The sequence below is a fragment of the Morus notabilis genome, unplaced genomic scaffold, assembly GCF_000414095.1.
Source record: "Morus notabilis unplaced genomic scaffold, ASM41409v2 Scaffold418, whole genome shotgun sequence".
NCBI lineage: Eukaryota > Viridiplantae > Streptophyta > Magnoliopsida > Rosales > Moraceae > Morus > Morus notabilis.
Window position 1 is genome coordinate 55,656 of NW_010358034.1, and position 23,527 is coordinate 79,182.

The window sequence follows — 23,527 nt, forward strand, 5'->3', positions numbered from 1 at the left end:
GAAATCTATCCAATAACATATAACTTAATTCAGTAGTCTTACGACTTAAAGCATCAGCTACCCTATTGGCTTTTCCAGGGTGATAAAGGATTTCACAATCATAATCCTTTACTAACTCCAACCATTTGCGTTGCCTCATATTAAGTTCTTTCTGAGTGAAGAAATACTTTAGACTCTTATGATCAGTGAAAATCTGACATTGTGCACCATATAAATAATGCATCCATATCTTTAAATAAAAAACTACTGCTCCTAATTCAAGATCATGAGTAGGATAGTTTCTCTCATGTGTTTTCAATTGTCTAGACGCATACGCAATTACCTTTCCATTTTGCATCAGTACCGCTCCCAGCCCTAGTTTGGAAGCATCACTGTATACGTCAAAGTTTTCTCCATCCTTTGGGATTGTAAGGATTGGTGCAGTAGTTAGCTTTCGTTTCAATTCTAGAAATCTCTCCTCACACTTCTCCGTCCATTCATACTTCTTTTCTTTTCGCGTGAGGGTAGTGAGTGGTGCAACTAGTTTTGCAAAACCCTCTACAAATCTCCTGTAATATCCGGCCAAACCTAAGAAACTACGAATCTCTGTTACGTTTCTTGGTGCGGGCCAGTTAATAACAGCTTCAATCTTTGCTGGATCCACCGAGATTCCATCTTTCGAAACTACATGCCCCAAGAATTGAACTTCATTGAGTCAAAATTCACACTTAGAGAATTTAGCATATAACTGATGTCTTTTCAGCGTTTGAAGGGTAATTCTCAAGTGCTCTTCATGTTCCTTATGATTTTTTGAATAAATTAGTATGTCGTCGATAAAAATGATAACAAATTTATCTAAGTATTCCTTGAAAACACGATTCATCAAATCCATAAAAGCTGATGGGGCATTAGTTAGTCCAAACGGCATTACTAGAAACTCGTAATGTCCATAACGCATTCTGAAAGCCGTCTTTGGTATATCTTGTTCCTTAATCATCAATTGGTGGTATCCAGATCGCAAATCAATCTTTGAGAATATTGCCACCCCTTTGAGTTGGTCGAATAAGTCATCGATCCTGGGCAGATGATATTTATTCTTTATTGTGACCTTATTGAGCGCACGATAGTTAATAAACATTCTCAATGTGCCATCTTTCTTCTTTACAAACAGTACAGGGGCTCCCCAAGGTGAATAACTTCGTTGGATAAATCCTTTGTCCATTAATTCCTGCAGTTGCATTTTTAACTCCTTAAGTTCTATCGGAACCATTCTATAAGGAGCCTTAGAAATCGGTGCCGTTCCAGGTAAAAGTTCGATTTCAAATGAAATCTCACGTTCTGGTGGCAGTCCTGGTAATTTTTTCGGAAAGATTTCTAGAAACTCTTGAACTATCAGCACATCTTTTGGTTGCAACTTATCAGTTTTAGTCGTGTTCACAATATGTACTAAATATCCTTCGCAACCACTAGTAAGTAGTTTCCTTGCCTCCATTGCATTAATTACTCGTCTAGGGGTATGCTTAGAGCGATCAACGTACTCAAAAGTTTCTTCCCCATCGAGTCAGAAAATCACCTTTCTATTATGACAATCGATAGTAGCTTGATATTTTCCTAAGAAATCCATTCCTAGGATGATGTCGCAGTTGATTATCTTTAATACGACTAGATCTGTGTATAGCTCCTTATTAGCTATAACTATCGGCACTTAATACGACTAGATCTGTGTATAGCTCCTTATTAGCTATAACTATCAGCACATACTCTAGCTTAAATTCAGACAATAGAATTTCCCCAGAAGGCAGGGTGGTCCTAAATGTCTGACCAATTCTATTCTTAGCATATTTTAACTTCTCAGCAAATCCATATGATGCAAACGAATGTGATGCACTGGAATCAAATAATGTGTATGCTGAGTGCTAAGCAATAGTAAGCTGAACTATCATGACTCTTGACGTGCCAGCTTCTGCATCACTTCTCGTGTATGCCAGCAACCTAGCATTGGTTTGCGACGGGGCTTCTACCCTATCTTGTTGAGGTTACATTTCCTTAACTCTTATCTGCATCGCATTTGCCTGGCTAGTAGGTTGTCTATTTAAATTCTGAGGATAGTTCCAGGAATAATGGCCCTCTTTGCCACATGTATAGCAACTGTTTGTTCCATAATGGCATACACCCGAATGTTTCTTTCCGCACTTAGAACACTCCACTATATTCGTGTTGCGTTCTTGCTTCTGTTGCGGATTTTGGGAATTAAAGTTTCGATTTCCATCAAAATTTCTCTTCTTCTTATTCGGGTTCTGGTTATTCTGTGGATGACTCTGTGGGGGTCGATTTCCTTGTCCCGTCTTGTTAGCTTGGTTACTTTGACCAACTTGATTATTCTTTTGATTCCCCTTTTGGGTTTGTTTTGCATGGGCTTGATCCTTTTTCGTGGCTTCCCAGAAGTTGGCTATTTCCTCCTTAGCTTAGGCCAGGTGATATTCTGCTCGGACTGCTCTACCAACACAATGCGCCATTGTTGTGGGTGGTCTTTTCCCACTGTCTACCACTGTAGCTATTTCGGGATGAAACATCACTAACATCCGTCGCACCCTTTCCATTTCTGTTGGCACTAGCTGTGGGCATAGCCTTGCCAATCGATCAAACTTACGACAAGCCTCCATAACAATCATATCACCTTACTTTAAATTATTGAATTCATTTTGTTGAGCTCGGAAACCTACAGTATCATAGTACTTAGCATTGAATTTCCCTAAGAATTCATTCCATGTCATTGTTGCCACATTTCTTCTCATTACTACTGTCTCCCACCAGTAGCGGGCATCTTTCTTTCATACATACGAAGCACAAAGAACTTTTTCTTGCTCCGTTAGATTCATGAAATCCAAAATTGTTTGGAGTGAAGTTAACCACTCCTCAGCTTCTAGTGGGTCAGTGGAACCTTCAAATTCTGGTTTCTTCATCCTACGAAACCGCACATATAAGGGTCCCTGATTAACGACAGGCCTAGCCTATGGCACCATTTCTGGCATCGCCGCAGGCTCTGGTTGAGGTGCCGGTTGAATAGGTGGCGCTCTTTTTCGCTCCTGTTCCTGGTCTCTTTACTCTAACTGTGCCCGTAAATTTCTATTTTCGTGCTCTTGAGCCTCCAGTCTAGCTCGTAAGTTAGCTATGGTGGCAGCTAAATCCCCTCATAGTTCTTGAACCAAGTGTTCTCTACGTGGGCGAACCATGTTTCCGTGTGGCTACATAAGAGGAATAATGGTAAACATGGTTAACTTTCCGGATATGTGTGTATGTATGAATCTAAATAAATCTTAGCATCATTTCATAACATAAAGTTATTTTAAAATAATACAACTTTTATTAAATGTGGTAGCATTCTCGTAGCAATTTTAACCACACTTATCATTTTAAAAAAATGCATTCCTTAGGTAACCGCATCTTTTTCCCTGTATTTGATTCATTTGTACACCTGTATACACATACATACACATATCTGCTCAAACATACATATACATTCATCGTTCATTACTTACATAAGACAAGTGTGATTATCTTATACATCCATAGTACGTTTTTACATTGCTACAATGTAACATCATCATCAAAACGTTACATCATACTATACATCTGCACAATTCTCATTGGCCTCCCCAAAATCCTCCTCCGGGTCTTCTTCCTCACTTGTATTTACAGTGTTTTGGGGATCCACATTTGCTTGTCCCTCCTGTTGTTGGGGTGTTGATGTTGTTCCAACTTTGATTCCAGAATACACCTCCACTGATCTGTTTCTACGTAGGTATTCTCTCTGCCTACGTTCAAACTCTATTCGACGCTCACTAACGCGCCATTCTTGTTCCTCTCGTTCTATAGCCAAGGTTTCTTCTAATTGCGTTACTTCCTCTAAAAACTGGTTTAGGGTATATGTAACTTCCTATCGTGGAAATACTATAGTTCGTAACTCTTCCGTTAACCCCCTCCAAAATATGAAACACGCATCATGTTCCTTTAACTCGATAGTGTGATCAGTCATAATCTCACTAAAGAACCGTTCAACGTAGATTGCCAGTGTCATAAGGTCGCATCTTAAATTTATCGACCTTATGTATATACTTCTCCATTCTCTTAAATTCGGTCTCCCCAATATATGGTTGAGCCTGTGAGGTAGAGGCAACCTCTGGTGCTATCCTTACAGGTGCATCTCTTGGTGGAAATTGAGCTAGCAGTAAACTACAAAAATTGCCCCATAACACCTCATGTGCATTTCTTGTTTCCACCACACCTCTCCAAAATTGTCTAGCGTCGGACTCTAATAGGCCAGCGGCTAGAATTACCCAATCACTCTCATCGATATCACAGGCTTCCATCAAATATTCAATTCGGTGTAGCCAATCTTGTAATTTGGTTGGGTGAGCCTGACCATCATATATAGGTGGATTACACTGATAAAGTGCAAAAGCAGCTCTTGCGGGACCTTAGACCCTATTGGGCCTCTAATCATAGCTACTTGCACTTCCTTATCAATTGGAGGTGGCTCAGCTATTCTATTAGGTTGTAGGGGCTGCAGAGATACCTCTAAAGGAACAGGTTCCGCTTCTTGTATCGGAGGTAGCCTATGGGGACGTCTTCCCCTTTCACGACCTCAGATACTTCTTCTGTGCAACCCTCATGGTACCGTTTGAGTTTGTCTTGTTCGAACCATATCGTATATCCTATAAGGTCAAAATTCACACACTGAATTTTAAATTCAAAAGAAATAATAACTTACTTGGACATGTAGAGTCAGATGCTCAGCAGAATGTGGGTGGGTGGCAGAATCGTCACTCTGATACCAACTGTGACGACCCTAACTTTTGATCATCATCCTATATTCATACTTAACATTTCCTAACCTCTACTACTCACTAGTTATAACCTCGTAAAAATCCAGGCTATTTTTCTTTTACCATGTACGTCTAAATGCTGTAGCAATCTGTTTTCAACTATTCGTAAATTGTTGTAGCAATCTGTTTTCAACTATTCGTGAATTGCTATAGCAATCTGTTTTCAACTATTCGTGAATTGTTGTAGCAATCTGTTTTCACTATTTGTGAATTACTGTAGCATTCGGTTTTCACTATTTGTGAAATGATGTAGCATACCGCTACATTAATCATACCTTTGACTAGAGGTTGCTATGCATAGCCTCATTGTCTCGTGAACTAAGCTTCTTTACATAAGTCATCCATATTCATAAAACACTATTTACTTTTTACACATAAAGCTCAACAGCGTTTCCAAAACACGTGATGCATCCACAACCCACTTGCCCACACTCCGCTGCTACATCCTCCCTACATGCCTATCAACAAGTTTCAGGGAGCTGGTGTCTTACCCGAGCTTCCTACAAAACGAACAAACTTAATGAGCTTTCGCTCAGCAAGTATCAATAGGTCATAACAGATGCAATAATTATGCATACCCATATATGCATTCATTTCATATATCCTGATACGTTTTGTACTACTAAAACATGTATGGCTTTGTTCTTCTTCTTTCATTACATACTTTGTTCTACTTTCGTCTCGTTTTAGTCACTCATGTTGTTTTTTTTCACATTCTGAACGACTTTCATTCTGTGTTTCTCATTCTTTTCATTCTTCTTTACAGATACCGTACCTTTATATGGAATGGTTTCTGTTTTTCATTTTCTTGTTTTTTACTTCTTATACGCCCTGTCTTGTTGTACCATAGCGCGCATAACCAGTGAGGAGTGGGGTAGCTAACCAATCCAGCTCAATCACGGTTTCATTTCTTTCATAGTCTCATAATAACCTTTCCTTCGAAGGCTGGTACAAACAAGACGTTTAGTCTCTTACCGTTTATCAATTTTCTCATTGAAACGGTAATTTTAGTTAAATCTTATGAATTTGTGCATTTTTGAGCAATTCATCATGAGTTTAACTTTTTGTTAAAGTTTAACTCTTTCTCGTAACTTGACCTTGACTTAACATTGTTACATACTTTTCGCATAATAAAGTTCTACGACTACTTAAGTCTTGTAGATACATGCTTAACATTGTATCTAACATTCAAAATTCTACCATATGCACACTTTTGTGCAACATAGAAAAGTAAGCTTGTTCGTGAAATAGCCATAGAAAAACTATTGTACTTATAAAGGTTTCGCTAACAATGCGTCCTTTGTCTCACTTGGCGCTTTCCGACTTCAACCGTTAATTGATCCTATTGCATAAATTTTTATCATTAGATTCAAAATCTAAGATCAATAATACATTTAAAATTTAATTCGGAAAGGTCTACAATTTTCAGTTTCGGTCCAAAACTGTGAATTCTTATTGTGTTCAGTTTCTATACATCACCGATTATCGAATCACCTTACTTTTCACACTTAAATCTCTTGAAATCCAGTTTTAGTTAAAAAGCTCAAACTAAATTTCGGCAGAGTTCCGCCTATTTCTTCATGTTTCCCGAGCTAACCTTAGCTCATTTTATCCATTGTTTCCACCACCAAACATAAATCACATACTTTGTCACTCCATTTTATCATCAATAATATCACAATTCCTAGGGTTTCACCCAAGTTCTCACAAAATTTTTCATGGCCAAATAGGCTAGAACAAAGTCAAATAATCAAGAATTTCATCCTTAATCCAGTAGATTTTCGAGTCCTTAATCATCACAAGCTAATCATCATCTTAAGTAAAATTTTTGCATGCTTTTGACCCTTATTCCACGTGCATCCATGGTAGGAAAATAACAAGAAAAATTTGAATTCTCACCTTAGAAAATGAAGAACAAGCTTCGGTGACGCGAACTAGCGGTGTCGTTCCGTCAATTTCGATCAAAACTCACTTTTCTCACTTTGGATGAATTTTTTTATCTTCCTTTCTCTTTGGCTGAGTTCCCTCTGTTCTGAGCATGAGAAATAACATTTCTCATGTTTTATCCCTTTGGTGAACCGACCACCCCTAAAGCAAAAGTCTAAAAAATGAAATCTTGACTTTTCTATGGACTTTTTACAAAATTCCCAACATATTCCATAAATATCTCCCATTTTCTTCTCCATTAAGTCTTGCCCGGCCACCACTCATGCCACATGGCATAATCTCAGCCATTCTCCCATTTTTCACTTTTAATCTCAACCATTGATAATCTTATAATTATCCTATTTTGGTTCAATTTAATTCCTATCCGGTACGCGTTTTATACGCGTTGTTCGGACAGATGGTCAACTTAGTCAACCTTGACCACTCTTGACTAACTTTTCGAGGGCGACGTTTTGGTCGACTATTGGTCAACAAATTTTGAGTCGGTCAACTCAAATCAGTCGAGACCCTAATTTTCTCGGTTCGGCTTAGGGGTGTAAGAATTGAACCCGAACCCGACTAACCTGTCCGACCCGACCCGATCCGAGCTGAAAATATAGAATTATATTTTTTTAAAAAAAATTCGGATTTAAATAGGCCCAACCCGCAAATTGCGGGTTGGGCCGCGGGCCGGGCAACTTTTCACCCAAGTTGCCCCGACCCGCCTGTGTAAGTAACCTAAAGTTCCAATTTTTTGTTTTCCTTCCTCCCACCCACCCAGTCCCAGACTAACCCGTCCCGCAATATGTTTTCCTTGCTCCTACAACCTCTCCCCCGAGGAGCTCTGCACCAAGATCTCGCTCTGCGACGCCCTCATCGTCCGCAGCGGGACCAAGGTCAGCCGTGAGTTGTTTGAATCCTTCGGAGGCAGGTTGAAGGTCGTCGGTAGGGCCGGCGTGGGTATTGACAATGTGGATCTGGCCGCCGCCACCAAGCATGGCTGGTTGGTCGTGAATGCGCCGACTGCTAATACTGTCGCCACCGCCGAGCACGGGATCGCTCTCTTGGCCGCTAAGCTGACGCCTCCGTTAAAGCCGGTCAGTGAGTTTTTCTTCTTCTTTTTTTCTTTTCCTTGTCTTTTTTGTTAGTTTTCGTTTTTATTTCAATATCTTGAACTTTATTTTCTTTAGAGCATTTCGTCGAGCAGTTTGTATGCGGCGCAAGATGCTGTTTGTTTTGGGAATTTCGTTTGATATTTTTCAGTAGTAGAGTTTGGTTAGTGTCCCTAGGATAGCGAAACAGCTTTCATGTTTTCGATGCTGTAATGTGACGGAAAGATTTCTCGAAAATGCAAAAGATTCTGTTTTGACTTTGGAGAGCATGAAAGGTGCATTAAAAAAATCATTAAAAGTATTTTTTTTGCTTGTCTAAAAAAATTAGAGTTTGTTCAGATTTGTTTGGCTTTTGGTTACAGTAGATTGTCTAAATACAATAGGCAAGAAATGGGGTCAGAAATTTTTTGGTTTCTCTCCATTTCAAAGATCAGTTCCATTTTCCCTGCCTTTGATATTCAAGATGGAGAAGCCGACCAATTTTTGTGATTTGCACGCCTGAAGATTATCAACTGATTGAGATGCAACATTTTTTCTGTTGTACCGTGCCTATCTCAACAACTTACTGATTTAGATTCTTTATTTGGTCGATCCAGGCAAGTGGCAGAGGAACAAGTATGTTGGTGTATCGCTTGTGGGGAAAACACTTGCGGTTATGGGTTTTGGAAAAGTTGGCATTGAAGTTGCCCGGAGAGCCAAGGGACTCGGTATGCATGTTATTGCACACGATCCATATGCCCCAGCCGATCGTGCCCGTGCAATTGCTGTGGAACTTGTGAGCTTTGATGAAGCCTTATCCAAAGCGGATTTCATCTCATTGCACATGCCTCTCACGCCTGCCACATCAAAGATTCTCAACGATGAAACTTTTGCATGAAGAAAGGAGTCCGCATTGTTAATGTTGCTCGTGGAGGAGTCATCGATGAAGACGCCCTAGTGAAGGCGCTGGACGCTGGAATTGTTGCACAGGTGTGTGTGTTCTCAATCAGAAGAGTGTACACGCTTTTGCTGAGGAAAGTAAATAACATAATCCTTTTCTTTCTTCCACTGTAGGCTGCCCTTGATGTTTTTACGGAGAAGCCACCAGCTAAAGACAGAAAGCTTGTACTGCATGAGAAAGTCACAGCAACTCCTCATCTAGGTGCCAGCACTATGGAAGCACAGGTAGTTTAAATGAACAGATTTAAGATCAGTGATGTTTATATTTCTTGTCTTCTTATTACCCGACCTTACTATCTTATGTAATGCTATTTGTCATTCGTCAGCATTTGCAAGGTACTATTATTTTTTTAATCTTCATTTTCGTGCAAACGATTTTCTCGTTTGTGGTTGGTTCAAACAATTTGTTATGCATGAGCTCAAATTGGATCAAAACTCAGCTTCGTTTAGAAAAAAATTTTAGTGCTAGAAAACGGAGTTGACCTTTTCAGTTCGAGTTGCATCCATGTGATAATTTGAGATTGAATGTATAAAGAAACCATTATATTGTAGCTTCAAGATTTTATTTCATCTCCTTGTTGTTTATACTTTTAAACTATTAAAAGAGGTATGAAGTCATAGATTAAAATTAATTTTCACCAACCTGAGTAACCTGACCCTACTCGAGGTCACCCGAAAGGTTGCGGGTTTGTAGACTTAAGAGAGTGTCGCAGCTCAAAGTTTTCTCAACCCGCACTGATCGGGTCGGCTCAATTTTTCGGCTCAACCCGACCCTACCCGGCCGATTTACACCCCTAGTTCGGCCTTCCGAACCCCTTTTTCGTCTGTTTTTCGTTCTGACTGTTTCTAAAACCCTAGAATTGATGTCTTTCAATTCTTTTCCATTTTTTAAACTTATCATTCATGTTTTTACCCACTTGTGGACTTAACACAACATTCCATACTTCTTTCTTAAATACAGTCTGAAAATCGGTAACTGCGTCGTAGTTCAGAAATTTATGAACTTAAGCTTATAACTTGTTATTCTATACTTATATCAACAAATACTTATCATAAAAGTATTTATATTAATGATACAAAGGATTCTAGAGAATATTATCCTATATAATAATTCTGATAAATTTTTCGGTCATGACAGTAATGTAGTCCATATTCACGAGTATATCTTAAGTACCTCAGTACTCTTACAATTGCTTTCCAGTGGTCATCTCTTGGGTTACTCGTGAATCTGTTCAACCTACTTACAGTGAAGACAATATCTGGTCCTGTACAGCTCATTAAGTACATCAGACTGCCAATCACTCTAACATGCTCCACTTGGGATATGTTTTCTCATTTATTTTTGGACAAATGTTGACTTATATATATAGAAGTTCTGGCTATACCAGAATCATCTTTGTTAAACTTGTCAAGTATCTTGTCCACGTAATGTGACTGGGTCAATATGAGACCACCAGGCACCCTTTTAATTTTGATCCCCAAAATCACATTAGCCGGTCTCATATCTTTCATGTCAAACCTTGAGTTCAACATGTGTTTGGTAGATTTGACCATCCGATCACTGTTACCTACAATTATTATGTCGTCTACATACATACAAAGAATGACATAAGCGTCTTTTGTATTCTTGACATAAACACATTTGTCACACTCGTTGATTTTAAATCCATTTGACATCATGATATCGTCAAATTTCTTATGCCATTGTTTTGGTACTTGTTTCAGTCCGTACAAAGACTTCACCAATTTGCAGACTTTCTTCTCTTGTCCTGGAGCTACACAACCATCAGGTTGTTCCATGGTTATCCACTATTTCATTAAAAAAAAATTGTATTTTTTATTTATCTATTTTTTTAATCATTGATGGTTTAATACAAATCTGGATTTATCTCTCTCGTATGATGATAAAATGCAATGTGGTCTTACTATAAAATTTTATTCAAATAATGATAAAAATTTCAATCAATTAAATTGATTACCCTCGTTTAAGAGAATATTTTTGGTGTAGAAAGTCCAAATCGTCCACACTAACAATCCACCTCTCTCCACCAAAGGGGGATTTTAGTCCCCAAAATAAGGAGCCTTAAATACTAGAAGAAAAGCACCTATACCTAACAATTTCTTCTTCCAAATCTCCATTTACAAAGGCTGTCTTCACATTCATTTGATGAACTTCAATATTCTGCAGCGCAGCAATCGCTAGTATCATCCTTATAGATGTTATTCTCGTCACAGGAGAATACGTGTCAAAGTAATCAAGGCTTTCTCGTTGTCTATAACCTCTTATTAGTAGTCTGGCCTTATACTTGTCAATTGTTCCATCTGTCTTCATTTTTCATTTAAAAATTCATTGAGAACCTAGTAGTTTATTTCCTAGCGGAAGGTCTGCTAGTTCCCAAGTATGATTTGTAAGATAGAATATATCTCACTCTTTAGGGCTTCTTTCCATAAAGGACCATCAGTTAAGGTCACAGCTTCTTTATACGTTTGAGGTTCAGCTTCTAGCATATAGGTTAGAAAATTCGGTCCGAAAGACTTTTCTATTCTTGCCCTCTTGCTTCGTCTAGGCTTTTCCTCCGTTTCTACATTTTCATCATTTTCAGAATTTTGACTACAATCTTCTATGATAGTCTCAAAAATTCATTTTGATGAACTTGACTCATCTTTCTTAGTCTTACATGAAAATACATGTTCAAAAAATGATGCATTCCTAGACTCTATTATCGTGTTCTTGTGTATGTCAAGGTTTTTAGAATCGTGCACAAGGAACCGATAAGCGGTAATATTATGAGCATACCTAATGAAGATGCAATCAACCGTTTTCGGACCTATCTTCATTTTCTTTGGTGTTGGAGTCATTACCTTGGCCAAACACCCCCACACTTTCAAGTATTTGTAGGAATGTTTCCTTCCTTTTCACAATTCATAGGGGGTTTTATCGACTTTCTTACGCGGAACCTTATTTAAAAGGTAATTAGCCTATAAAATGGCTTCCCCCCACATGTTCTGTGGCAACCCAAAACTTATTAACATTGCATTCATTATATTCTTTAAGGTACGATTTTTCCGTCCAGTAATGCCATTCGATTGGGGAGAATATGGAGGTGTGACCTCGTAAATAATTTCATGTTGTGCATAAAGCACACTAAATGGTTCGACATATTCACTACTCGGTCACTTCTTACCATCTTAATCTTTTTATTAAGTTGGTTTTCAACTTCTTGCTTGTAGAGAGAAAATTTCTCTATAGCTTCATCTTTACTTTTAAGCAAATATACATAGCAATATTTTGTGCTATCATCAATGAAATGATAAAATACTTATTACCACCTCTAGTTTGAACAAACTTTAAGTCACAAACATCACTATGTATTAGATCAAGTGGCTCAGTATTCCTTTATATCGTTTGAAATGATGACCTCGTTAGTTTTGTCTCTACACAAGTTTCACATTTATGTTTTGAATCAATATGAAATACGGGTATGTGATCCAAGTTAATTAATCTACGTAAAGTATCATAATTAACATGTCCTAATCTACCATGCCATAAGTTAGAAGACTCAAGCATATAAACAAAAGACTCTTTCTTTTTATTCATTTTCTTGGGTTTTGTAGCTATGTCATTCATTTTCCACATGCCACTCTTTACATAACCTCTCCCTACATACATTCTCATCTTAGAAAAATTTATCTTATCGGCTTCAAATACCATCTTGAAGTCGTGCATGCTCAGCATTGTCCCTGATATGAGATTCTTCTGGATGTCGGGCACATAAAGCACGTTGTGGAGCTTCACTTCCTTGCTCGAGGTAATCTTTAAGAACACCATTCCTTGGCCCTTGATTACAGAAGGTGCAGAATTGCCCATGAAAAGCTTATCTCCAGTTTCTAACGGAACTAGATCAGCAAACTCGGCCTGGTCACAGCAAATGTGTCTTGTAGCAACAGTATCGAGCCACCACTCCTTTAGATTGGAGTCGACCAAGTTCACTTTAGAGACCACAGCAGACAATATGATGTCAGACACTTCTTTGAAAATGGTATCCACAACATTGGCCTCCTTATTCTTGTTTCGTTTTGGCAGCCTACAGTCCGTCGATTTGTGCCCAACCTTGTTGCAATTGAAGCACTTCTTTTGGAATTTCTTCTTGACAATTCCTCTCATTGGTCCAACTTGGATTCTGGCTTTCCTTTCTCTTTAGAGTTATCATGCTCCACCACATTAGCCTTAACAAAGCTTGCGGTTGCATTAGAGAACTTCTTCTCAATGTGCCTATTGTCTTCTTCAATGCGAAGCCTGACAACCAATTGCTCAACGGTCATCTCTTTCCTTTTGTGCATCAGATAGCTCTTGAACTCCTTCCAGGAGGGAGTTGCGCAGCTACTTGAAAGGATTCACTTATAGCCATTCCCTCAACATGTATCTCGTGATTGGAGCTCTTATACTTGACTAATAACAGTCTTTGAGTCCATCACCTTGTAATTCAGGAATTGGCCCACTAAGAACTTCTTAGCACTTGCGTCATCAGACTTGTATTTCTAGTCCAAAGATTCCCATAAATCCTTAGTTGTTTTCTTTGAGCTATACACGTTGTAAAGCCCATCAGCCAAGCCGTTAAGCACTTAGTTCTGACACAAAAAGTCAGAATGGTTCCATGCATCAACCGCGTGGAATGTTGGAGCATCCACTTCATCCTTTCTAATAGTAGGAGGATCCTCTTTCAAGAATCTCGCAAGATTCAACATTGTCAGATAAAACAATATTTTTTGTTGCCAAGTCTTAAAATTCATCTCACTGAATTTATCAGGCTTTTCATTGTGGTTCACAGGAACCGAGACCGGTGAAGGTCGCGTCAAGGTCAAAGCGGGGGTTGGGATCGAGACAGACGTTTGTCCCACAAGTGACGGCTCAGTCGTCATAGTGTTGCTTCCAGCAGAAACAACCACGTTCATGTTATCAGCCATTTCTTCAAAATAAAAATTTCCAAGTTAGTAGGGAAATTGGCAAAAATCTCGAACAAAAAAAACAACGTTTTGTTTTGTTTTTGTTTTTTTCCTTTCCTCCAGCAAAGTCCTCCTTTGTATAAATCTAAATCTGTTTTAAGATTGTTAGCAAAAATATGGATAATACAAAGAAGAACAACAACTTTTGCGAGATCAAAATAACGAAATTGTACAACACTAATTCAACCTTTCTACCGAACTCGGAAAACAAATTGCAAGGATGTCGAGGCACGTGAACCACGCTTTCCTTAAAACAGATTCGTCCTCTCCGGCGTGTGCTTGAGGTAACGTTAGACGTCCGTCTCTCAAGATACAATGACAACGTCGGTAGCACGAAGCACTTTCGGAACCATCTCAGCGAACTAGAATTGTACCTTTCTTCTATCACCAAAACACACAACAAAAGAAAAGTGCACAAAGAACTCGAAACCATGAAGAAGCTCGGGAGAGATGGGAAGAGAATACATGAAAATTGTTGTGTTTGTTCATGTGGAGTATGGCCTTTATATATGCTCTAAAATCCGGGTGTTACACCATGACATTATGGTGTATAAATCCAGATTTATTCTCAAATTAATGGTGTTTAAATCAGAGGTTACAACCCCAAATGAACCTGCTCCAAGGTATGTCTTCATTCGAAGGTTAAATGTCCATAAACCAGGCAATAATGCTGGTTAGTGCTGCAGTTTTCTGAAATCCTACACTAATGCAGAGTTAATCATCCATTAATGCAGCAGTTTCGAATTTCAGTTGGAAAATATAAAAAAATAAAAAAGAAAATTGCAAAACAAAGCTCGCACAGAGAGGGTTTTCCAGTCTGACATTTGTGTCCACACACATTGGGCTCTAAACCCGCCAGGACCGTGATTCACACCCCCCCTGCACGTGAGAGAGCCTATATGTTATACATGCTTACCTAGGCTTTAAAGTGCAATCACTTATAAACACTACCAAGGCTTCATTCTTAGCTAATGTTGGATTTTTGTAATTTTCAACTACATTAACCATTCTAAGTGACATACTTAGACCATCAATTTCTCATTTACCCAATATCTATTTTGAGTGTATGAATACTCGATTTTAATCTCCTCGCGACAGAAAACGCAAATCCATCGAAACCCGTCCCAAAATCTAATTGGGTCCTTTTTCAAAATGGGCCTTTAATATGACTTAACAAGCCATTTTCTAACACTCTTGTATAGTTCCCACACTAATTACTAATTACTAACATAGTTGGGTAACTTTTTACAGGTTCGATGTAATCGCGAGGCGCATGGAAACTCCAAAAGACGAAAAACAAGGCCGTTTCAATACGCCGGAGGTTCTTGTAGGCATGTCGGGGTTCTTCATTGCTACCCTTCTTTTTTTTGTAATTTTTGGTCTCTCATTGATTGTGTAATTAGTAAAATTTTTAATACCTAGAACAAGCTCACTTTTAATCGGGAGGAGGAGCTCTTGATTGACCGTTCCATATCCTAAAAAGATACGTCTCCTCCGCGGTGTGTATAATGAGTATAGCCAGTGTTCTGCTAGTTTAATTCAGATTTTGTTACTCAATTTTTATTCTTTTCTCAGGACTATAGCTATTTGTCTACTTGTATGAATACGTTGCTAGCTTTCATCTTTATCCACGATGCTGCAAATTTTGCATTGCTTCTTCCGCTGCTCAAGTTTCTCTCTTTTTTTTTTTCCTTTCATATTTTTTTTTGTTCATTTTGTATTATTTTGAAAAAGGTCCTTGAAGTTCACAATTAATCTCACTTTAGTTCTTGACTTTTCAAATGTCCACAAATGCTTCTTGATATTTTATTTTATTTCAGTTTCGGCTATAACATTAATTATGCATTACAATTTGATGAAATTTATGTAAATTAAGGATCAAAATTTAAAACAACTAATATTCTGGATCAAAAAATTAAAAGAATGATTAAAACTGAAACAATATGAAACTTTAAAGACTAATTATAAGACGTTTGAAAAGTTAGAAATGAAAATAAAATTGAGGAAAAACCTCATGAATTATTTGTGAAATTAAGGAATTGTTCTTTTACATTTTTAAGTTAAGGAGACTTGAGTAATGATCTTGAGTTGAGTTTGAGTTATAACTTGAGTTGAAGTTATAACTTGAGTTTGTGTTTGGATGTGCACATTTGAGTTATGATTTGAATTGAGAATCTTTTTGAGTTTGTGTTTGGGTGGGTCAAAATTTAAATTTGTATTTAGATAGTATTTTAATAAAAACTCAATGGTGGTGAAAAATTTTAATAGGGTATAGGGGTGTGGTTTTATTCGTCTTTTCGTTGTAAATGCATAAAAAATCATTTCAATCAAAATTAAAACAAAAAAAGTTATGATATTTTTAAGAATAGAAAAAATATTATTCATTAATTTAACTTCGAGTTTATAAACTCAAGTTGAAGGAAAAACTTGAACTCGAGTTTAGCTCTAAACTCAAGTTCAAACTCAAATTTTATAAAAGAACATGAACTTAAATAAAGTGTAACACGAGTTCAATTTTTTTTTTCTGAATTTCGTTACAAAAGAACAACCCCTAACCCTTTCATTTTTAAGCTCATGAGTTGTGTGGAGTTTCCACTTCAATATGGAAAAGGACAATGATGAGATCTCTTTTTTTTTTCTCTTTACTAAGTAATGTTTTTATTTTTTTATTTTTAAAATTATCGTGGTTCTTGAGACTTTGTCTCAACTAATCTATTAGATTCATGCATTCCTTCGATTAATCTACGGGATCTAAGTAAAGCATCCCTTATCGGACCTCTAGAGTGAAGAATTGATAGTACTCGATGAAATCTAACTTCAGCACTAATGCTTCTTGATGCACCAGTCAATCCTTTGGGGTTTCTATTAAGTGATATAGTTAGTGAATTATTATTTGAAACTTTTTTTAATACGTTAATTAATATCAATTTTTTTATCCGTAAAATTTATATAAAATTATGTAAAAATAAAAAAATATACATATTTAATAGTTAAAAAAATTTAACTTATTAATATGTTAAGCGTATAAGAGATAATCGGTAAATCTATTCGTAAAAAATTGTGCTTTATCGATTAGAAACTGACATTCAATTTTGATGTCATTTGATATTTAACACTATACATGATTTGAGATTTCTATAAATATCCTTACAAAATGGTAGATCTTTGTCTCGGCTGATATTTTATGGTGTCACGCCACGTGCTTGATTGTGGGTTAGCGGGATTAGATAGAAAAATAACTAGTTGTGCAGAGTGTGAAGCGTAGAATTTAGACGTTGGATTTAGGGAATCGTATCAAAAGTCAACGGGATTGGAGCAAAGATCAGACAAGATGATGATTGCATTAAGTTGACGTTTGATAAGGGGATTCATACCGTGATTCAAATAATGATTTATAATTTATTATAATATTTTTTCTTATAAAAAATATACGTAAATTAAAAATAATTTTAATTACATAATTTTAATTTATAAACTAAGCATCTCTTAAATTATTGACTCGTTGCCTTCAATTTTTTATTTATGGTCTTTGGACGCGGTGGGCTTGAAGTTGTGGCCGAGTCCACGTGGCCACGTTCACCTTCTTAGTCATGGCCCACGGCGAGGTGGTGTTGCTGTAGTGGAGTGATCTAGCAGTCTCTTTTACTTTGGTAGTTTTGTTTCTTTAAGGGAAACTCTCCCTGATTGCCACTGAGATGACAATCTGTGTTAGTGAATTGTGTTGATGTTAATTTATTTATTTATTATATTAAAAAATATTAATTTAAATATAATTTATTTATTAAATATGTTAAAAATATTAATTAAAATATAATTTATTTATTAATTGTATTTATCGTGTCAATTCATATAATCAGTTTAAATTAATATATTATAAAATAATTAATATAATAACGATTTATTTAACACGATTAATACATATTTAACATATTTATTGGTTAATTTATCTGTTCTTTTTAAAAAATAAATAAATTTTACCTATAAATACTAAAATTTACATTATTTATATTTAATGTCATATAAACTTTCATGTTATATCACATATCATTATATTGCAGATGCCACATATAATTAATTGTGTCAATTCATGTCACTTCGTATTAAGAGGTCAACCCTAACCTAATCTATTTATTAATTGTGTTAACCGTGTCAATCCGATTATGACTCAAACCCATTATAGTAAACCCAAACCCACTAATTTCGTGCGGGTTTCGAGTCGTGTTGTCGTGTTGCTATCTAAATTGTCAGCCATAATTGTCACTTTTCTATGTTTTGTATGGCTCTCTATTTATGTCGTATATCGTCTAACATTTTCCTTTGCTGGTCTAAAAAAAAACCTTTCCTATCATAATATATATGAGACATTCTCCGATACGTCAATATATCAGTAAGTCTGGTTTTACATCTGTATAATCTATATAAAATCACGTAAAAATTAAAAAATATGTAAATCTAACTGTTAGCAAAAATTTGTTTAGGGATACATTAGCCGTACTAAAGAATCTCCTAATATATATATTTATATTGTTTTTTTTTTTTTTTTTTGGCGCAAGAATAAAAGGGAGATACATTGTAAGGTAAGTGAGGACACACCTTCAATAACCTTGCACGTGCCGACACGGAACCCGTCCTTCATTTCTATCCTCTTGGTCGCATTTCCTTTTTATTCCCTTTCAATTGAATACCATCAGTTTCAGTCGCATTCACGTAAATTACCAAACTAGATATACATGATGATCCCACATAAAGCACAGGTCGGGATCCAAAACTCTTGCACGTCACACTCACTCCTTATATCCTGAACATTTAATAATATTCTTAGAATTTCTCGCACAGGATTAAAAAAAATAATGTGTTATTAGTTATTTATTTTTTACCCTTAGATTTATATTAAAAATTATTTTTTATACATATTTTTAATGTGATTTTTATCCAATCTAATAATTAAAAACTGATCATATCCGACTTACTTTAAAAATATCTAATATTCCCTAATAAGTAATATAATACGATGATATAATTTAATGGCGTGGTTTCAAAGATTATAAATTACTTTAATATATATATCTATCAGTTTTTTAATTTTAACATATTAATCTAACGATTTTAATAAATTAAATAGTTGATCAAATCATAATTAATAAGATTAAATTTTTATCATAATAAACTATTAAATTTTATATTTATTAAGTAACCATAACTATTCAAAACTCGCACAATATATATAATATGTAATAAAATGACTGGATGTACAAAAATAATTACAATAATAATCAGTAACGTTTACCACTGAAAATAAAACGACCACACGACATAAAATATCATTAATTAATATTTAAAAAAGACAAAATTAACGTTTTCGGTCTCATTCTCATAAACAATAACGTCCTTTATAGTAACTTCAACTAAATTAACCCAAATAAAAGAAATTCTAATGGTAACCAATGAATAATGGACAAAAAAACAGTAGAGACATGTCCAAAGAAAGAAAGGAAGGAAAAAAAGAAAAAGAAAAAGAAAAAAGCAAAGCCTCGCATTAATTGCCTCGTTCACTTTGTACCAACCTCTCTAACGAATTCACCAAAATAAATAAATAAATAAGTACTGTAGACGTTTCTCCTTCGTTTTTTGGACGTTCCATTAGTCACCTTATCACTGCGTTTTTTCCGTCAAAAAAAAGTCTCGTTATTACAGAGTGTGAAAAGAAGAAGAAGAAGAAGAAGATGGAGAAGCCTCTGCTAAGCGGAGAAAGCAGTGGCCATGCCAGGAGCGTTGGGAGGTCGGCAAGCTTCAGACGACGATCGGACGCCATAGCTTACGGCTCTCCTTACCAGAAAGCTGCTGCGCTTGTCGATTTGGTCTGTTTCAATGCCTCTTCTTCTGCAATTTCATTTCGATTTTTCTGTGATATGAGCTTGCTTTCAGCTTTGATCCTTCACTTTCGTTGTTCTTGATCGTTTTTTTTGGGTAATAGTGATCTGATTTACGCTTGAATCTTGCTTTAGAAATGGATTTGTTTGAGCTCGTTGACAAATATATAGAAATGGAGTTGTGTAAGCCGTTTTGGATTTTCGTTCGAGATGAATTGTATTCGTTGAAACAGAAAGAAAAGTAGGATATGAATGCGGTGCTTTTTTCGCAATTTCGATTACTGTAGGCCCGTTTTTTTGCTGATTCGATTTTAAAATTCGAGTTTTGCTACAGTAAAAAACTCTCAGAAATAATCACATTTAACTTTTTTATTACAGTAAAAAGTTCTCACATAACATTACATCTTAATTCGAATTAAAAACTCGAATTAGCGAATCGAATGTGCTTTTCGTTTATGTTCCGAGACTCTTTTGGAGGCTTCCTCAATAAGGAAATTGAAAAAAAAAAAATATGGAACTTATTTTGTTTGGTTTTCTGTTGGGACTTTTTTTTCTACTAGGATTTTGTAATTTCAGGAAGAATTATAATCTGCATAACGAAATAGAAAAGGAAGGAGAAGGCCTTTTCCAGGCTCTTTTGGTTAATTATTGATTTGACTCCTCTCTCTCTCTCTCTCTCTGTGTGTGAAATAATCAGTAAAAAATTAGTAAAAGTTTAGTCTTTAATTGGAACTTCAAACGAATGATTTCATATCTTAATTAGTTAGCATGAATTCTGCAGGCTGAAGATGGGATTGGCTTACCTGAGGAAATACTTGAGAGACCCAACTTTCAAAGTGTTGCAAAGCTTTATTTCTTTTACACTCAACTGGACTTCATTTGGTCTAAGGAAATTGAAAAAAAAAAAATATGGAACTTATTTTGTTTGGTTTTCTGTTGGGACTTTTTTTTCTACTAGGATTTTGTAATTTCAGGAAGAATTATAATCTGCATTACGAAATAGAAAAGGAAGGGGAAGGCCTTTTCCAGGCTCTTTTGGTTAATTATTGATTTGACTCTTCTCTTCTCTCTCTCTCTCTGAATTTGTAATTTCAGGAAGAATTATAATCTGCATTACGAAATAGAAAAGGAAGGGGAAGGCCTTTTCCAGGCCCTTTTGGTTAATTATTGATTTGACTCCTCTCTCTCTCTCTCTCTGAAATAATCGGTAAAAAATTAGTAAAAATTTAGTCTTTAATTGGAACTTCAATCGAATGATTTCGCATCTTAATCAGTTAGCATGAATTCTGCAGGCTGAAGATGGGATTGGCTTACCTGAGGAAATACTTGAGAAATCCAACTTTCAAAGTGTTGCAAAGCTCTATTTCTTTTACACTCAACTGGACTTCATTTGGTCCCTCAACTATTTTGCACTTGTTATCCTAAATTTCTTAGAGGTTTGTATGGTTTTTTCTACTCTTTTAGAATTATTATTCCTTTCCTGTACCATGTAGTATTACTATAATTGGTATTCATGAAAACATTTATACTTGAATTCTTTGCAGAAACCTTTGTGGTGTTACAAGAGTACTACTGCATATTCTTGCAGTGACCGGGATTACTACTTTCTTGGGCAGCTGCCATATTTGACTGGTTGGGAGTCTCTTATTTATGAGGTAAGCGTCACATCCTCGAGATATATCCACAATATGTAAAGACCTGGGAGCTTATTGTGTCAGATTCTTATTCTTCAGTTTTCAGTAGAGTTGAATAGGAATGATGTGATGGATTTGTGGTTTCTGTTTTCTTGTGCAGGGAATAACGCTTGTTATACTCATAGTACATACTTTCTTCCCATTATCATATGAAGGGGCCCGTATTTATTGGAAACGTCCCCTTAATCAGTTTAAGGTACTTGGACTTGCGTTTTTTTGTTGAGTTAGTTTCTGATTTTTTTTTTTTTGTTTTTTCCTAATGGAGTTCCTTTATTTATTTATTTATTTCTTTACATCTTTAAAATCTTCAACTTCTTAGGAATTATTTGTAAGTTAGATTAAATAAGATTCCTTTTTTTTTTTTTTTACATCTTTAAAATCTTCAACTTCTTAGGAATTATTTGTAAGTTAGATTAAATAAGAATCCAAAATCTTCAATTGATAGGAAATTACCATAGAATTGAGGTTATATACTTTGATTTACATGAAAATTCATGTATTGAGAATTTGAGGTGTTTCTTTGTTTATTAGGAAAGGACATATCTAGAAAACACATGGATGAAATAATAAGAAATAGAGCATTTGTTTATCCGGAGAACTGAAACACTTTATGATATTTATTTTCCTTCGCTGAACTAATAATATTCGCCTTACATTATCTATTTCCTTTATTTCAGGTGTTTTGCCTGTTAATTTTGGTTGCTGATCTGCTGTTTTATATTCTCTATTTGTCACCGGTGGCTCTTGATTCTCTTCCTTTTAGGATTGCGCCATATATCAGAGTTGTCTTTTTTATCCTGAATATTAGGTACTGCACGATAAAATATTCCTTCCCCTTCATAGTTAGCATAATAACATCTACACATAAGGTGGAAAGTGCAAGAACTTCCTGCATTGAACTGAACACTTTTAACCTTAGCCTGGAGTAGCATGGTTTGCTAATTATGGAACCATCTTGTCCAGTTATGCACAGTAAATTATTGGTTATTCGAATATCAACCGAGACGAGAGATATTTATGGTGTACTTTTTTTTTCCATTTAAACTTTGTTCATAGGGAATTAAGATCGAGTAGCGTAATCCTGGCTGGAATGCTTGGCACGTACTTAAACGTCATGGTTTGTTGATAACCTTCCTTTTTATTTTATTAGTTTTTGTTAATTGTGATTAACTCTCGTGTCATTTAGTTTATGAGATGACAAACTTCTATCTGCAATTATTCCTGTTTCAAACACCCTTTTCTTTTTAAATTAATAATGCTTTCATATTTATGGCTATTGTTATTTTCATTCCTCAATTGCAGGCTCTATCAGCTCTGTTTCTTCTGTTTGCTAGTTGGGTCGCCTATGTCATGTTTGAGGATACCCAACAGGGAAAAACATTGTTTACTTCGTACGGTACCACATTGTATCAAATGTTTGTTCTATTCACTACATCCAACAATCCAGATGTCTGGATTCCTGCTTACAAGTAAGTGCAACATTGAACAAGGGTTAGCGTTCTTCATTCTTTTAGTTCTCAATCCTAAAGTTTACTCTTAAGTTTAGTATAACTATATGCTTTTCTAAGGCCGAATTCAACAGCATCTGTTCAGTAGACTTTGAGATTTAATCTTTCTTGTAACATTTGCTCTAAAAAGTTTCTTTCACGTTTGAAGTTAATGAAGAGTACATTGGAATAGTAAAATTATTAGCTTCGTTATGTTGGACAAAGGAAAGCAATTCTATCTCTGTCAATCATTCATGGCCTTTAGGTTTACGTCTGTCAATTGTTATTTCTCCCTATTGTGCAGTTAGTGAACTTTTCCTTATGTTCAAATGGATTGTATATTTATGATGGAGGGATTTCTAGGTTTTGAAACTGGATGGGATTTCTATCCAAGCCTCAATGTCTTCGTCCATCTCATGTGTTCTTCAAGCCTGAAAATGTTGTATCTAATAAATTGTATTTGGATCTTGGAACACAACCTAGTACCTTGAGGTACTTTGTTGAGTTGCTAAAGGCTTGGATTTCATGATATCGGTCATTGGCACTTAGTTAATCTGGCTCTTAACGTGTTTCTGAGTTTCTACCACCAACATGGAAGCTTAGTGGCATTGGGCTTACTTCCAAGTGGTT

General features: G+C 35.9%; 3 protein-coding genes across 4 annotated transcripts in view; all 3 read left to right on the plus strand.

Annotated features, from left to right (window-relative positions):
• The first annotated feature begins 4,597 nt into the window (after window positions 1-4,597).
• Window positions 4,598-8,682, plus strand: LOC112095406 (D-3-phosphoglycerate dehydrogenase-like). Its single transcript, XM_024177336.1, has 4 exons — window positions 4,598-4,653; window positions 7,573-7,888; window positions 7,982-8,020; window positions 8,500-8,682. The coding sequence occupies exons 1-4, from the start codon at window positions 4,598-4,600 to the stop codon at window positions 8,680-8,682; spliced, it is 594 nt and encodes a 197-aa protein (XP_024033104.1).
• LOC112095408 (D-3-phosphoglycerate dehydrogenase 1, chloroplastic-like) lies at window positions 7,576-15,403 on the plus strand. Of its 2 annotated transcripts, XM_024177342.1 has the most exons (5): window positions 7,576-7,888; window positions 8,500-8,872; window positions 8,957-9,067; window positions 10,568-10,632; window positions 15,098-15,403. In XM_024177342.1, exons 2-5 carry the CDS (start codon window positions 8,777-8,779, stop codon window positions 15,243-15,245), a joined length of 420 nt encoding a protein of 139 aa, XP_024033110.1. In that variant the 5' UTR covers window positions 7,576-7,888; window positions 8,500-8,776; the 3' UTR covers window positions 15,246-15,403. The 2 variants fall into 2 exon arrangements, with proteins under 2 accessions (XP_024033110.1, XP_024033111.1); XM_024177343.1 differs by lacking the exon at window positions 10,568-10,632.
• A 4,069-nt stretch (window positions 15,404-19,472) lies between these two features.
• Window positions 19,473-23,527, plus strand: part of LOC21388273 (two pore calcium channel protein 1B) — a 30,627-nt gene continuing 26,572 nt past the window's right edge. The window contains exons 1-7 of the mRNA XM_024177333.1: window positions 19,473-19,704; window positions 21,009-21,152; window positions 21,261-21,371; window positions 21,511-21,606; window positions 22,088-22,218; window positions 22,467-22,527; window positions 22,713-22,879. Coding sequence (XP_024033101.1) covers window positions 19,570-19,704; window positions 21,009-21,152; window positions 21,261-21,371; window positions 21,511-21,606; window positions 22,088-22,218; window positions 22,467-22,527; window positions 22,713-22,879 — 845 coding nt within the window. The 5' untranslated portion in view covers window positions 19,473-19,569. The remainder of the gene's footprint in view (window positions 19,705-21,008; window positions 21,153-21,260; window positions 21,372-21,510; window positions 21,607-22,087; window positions 22,219-22,466; window positions 22,528-22,712; window positions 22,880-23,527) is intronic.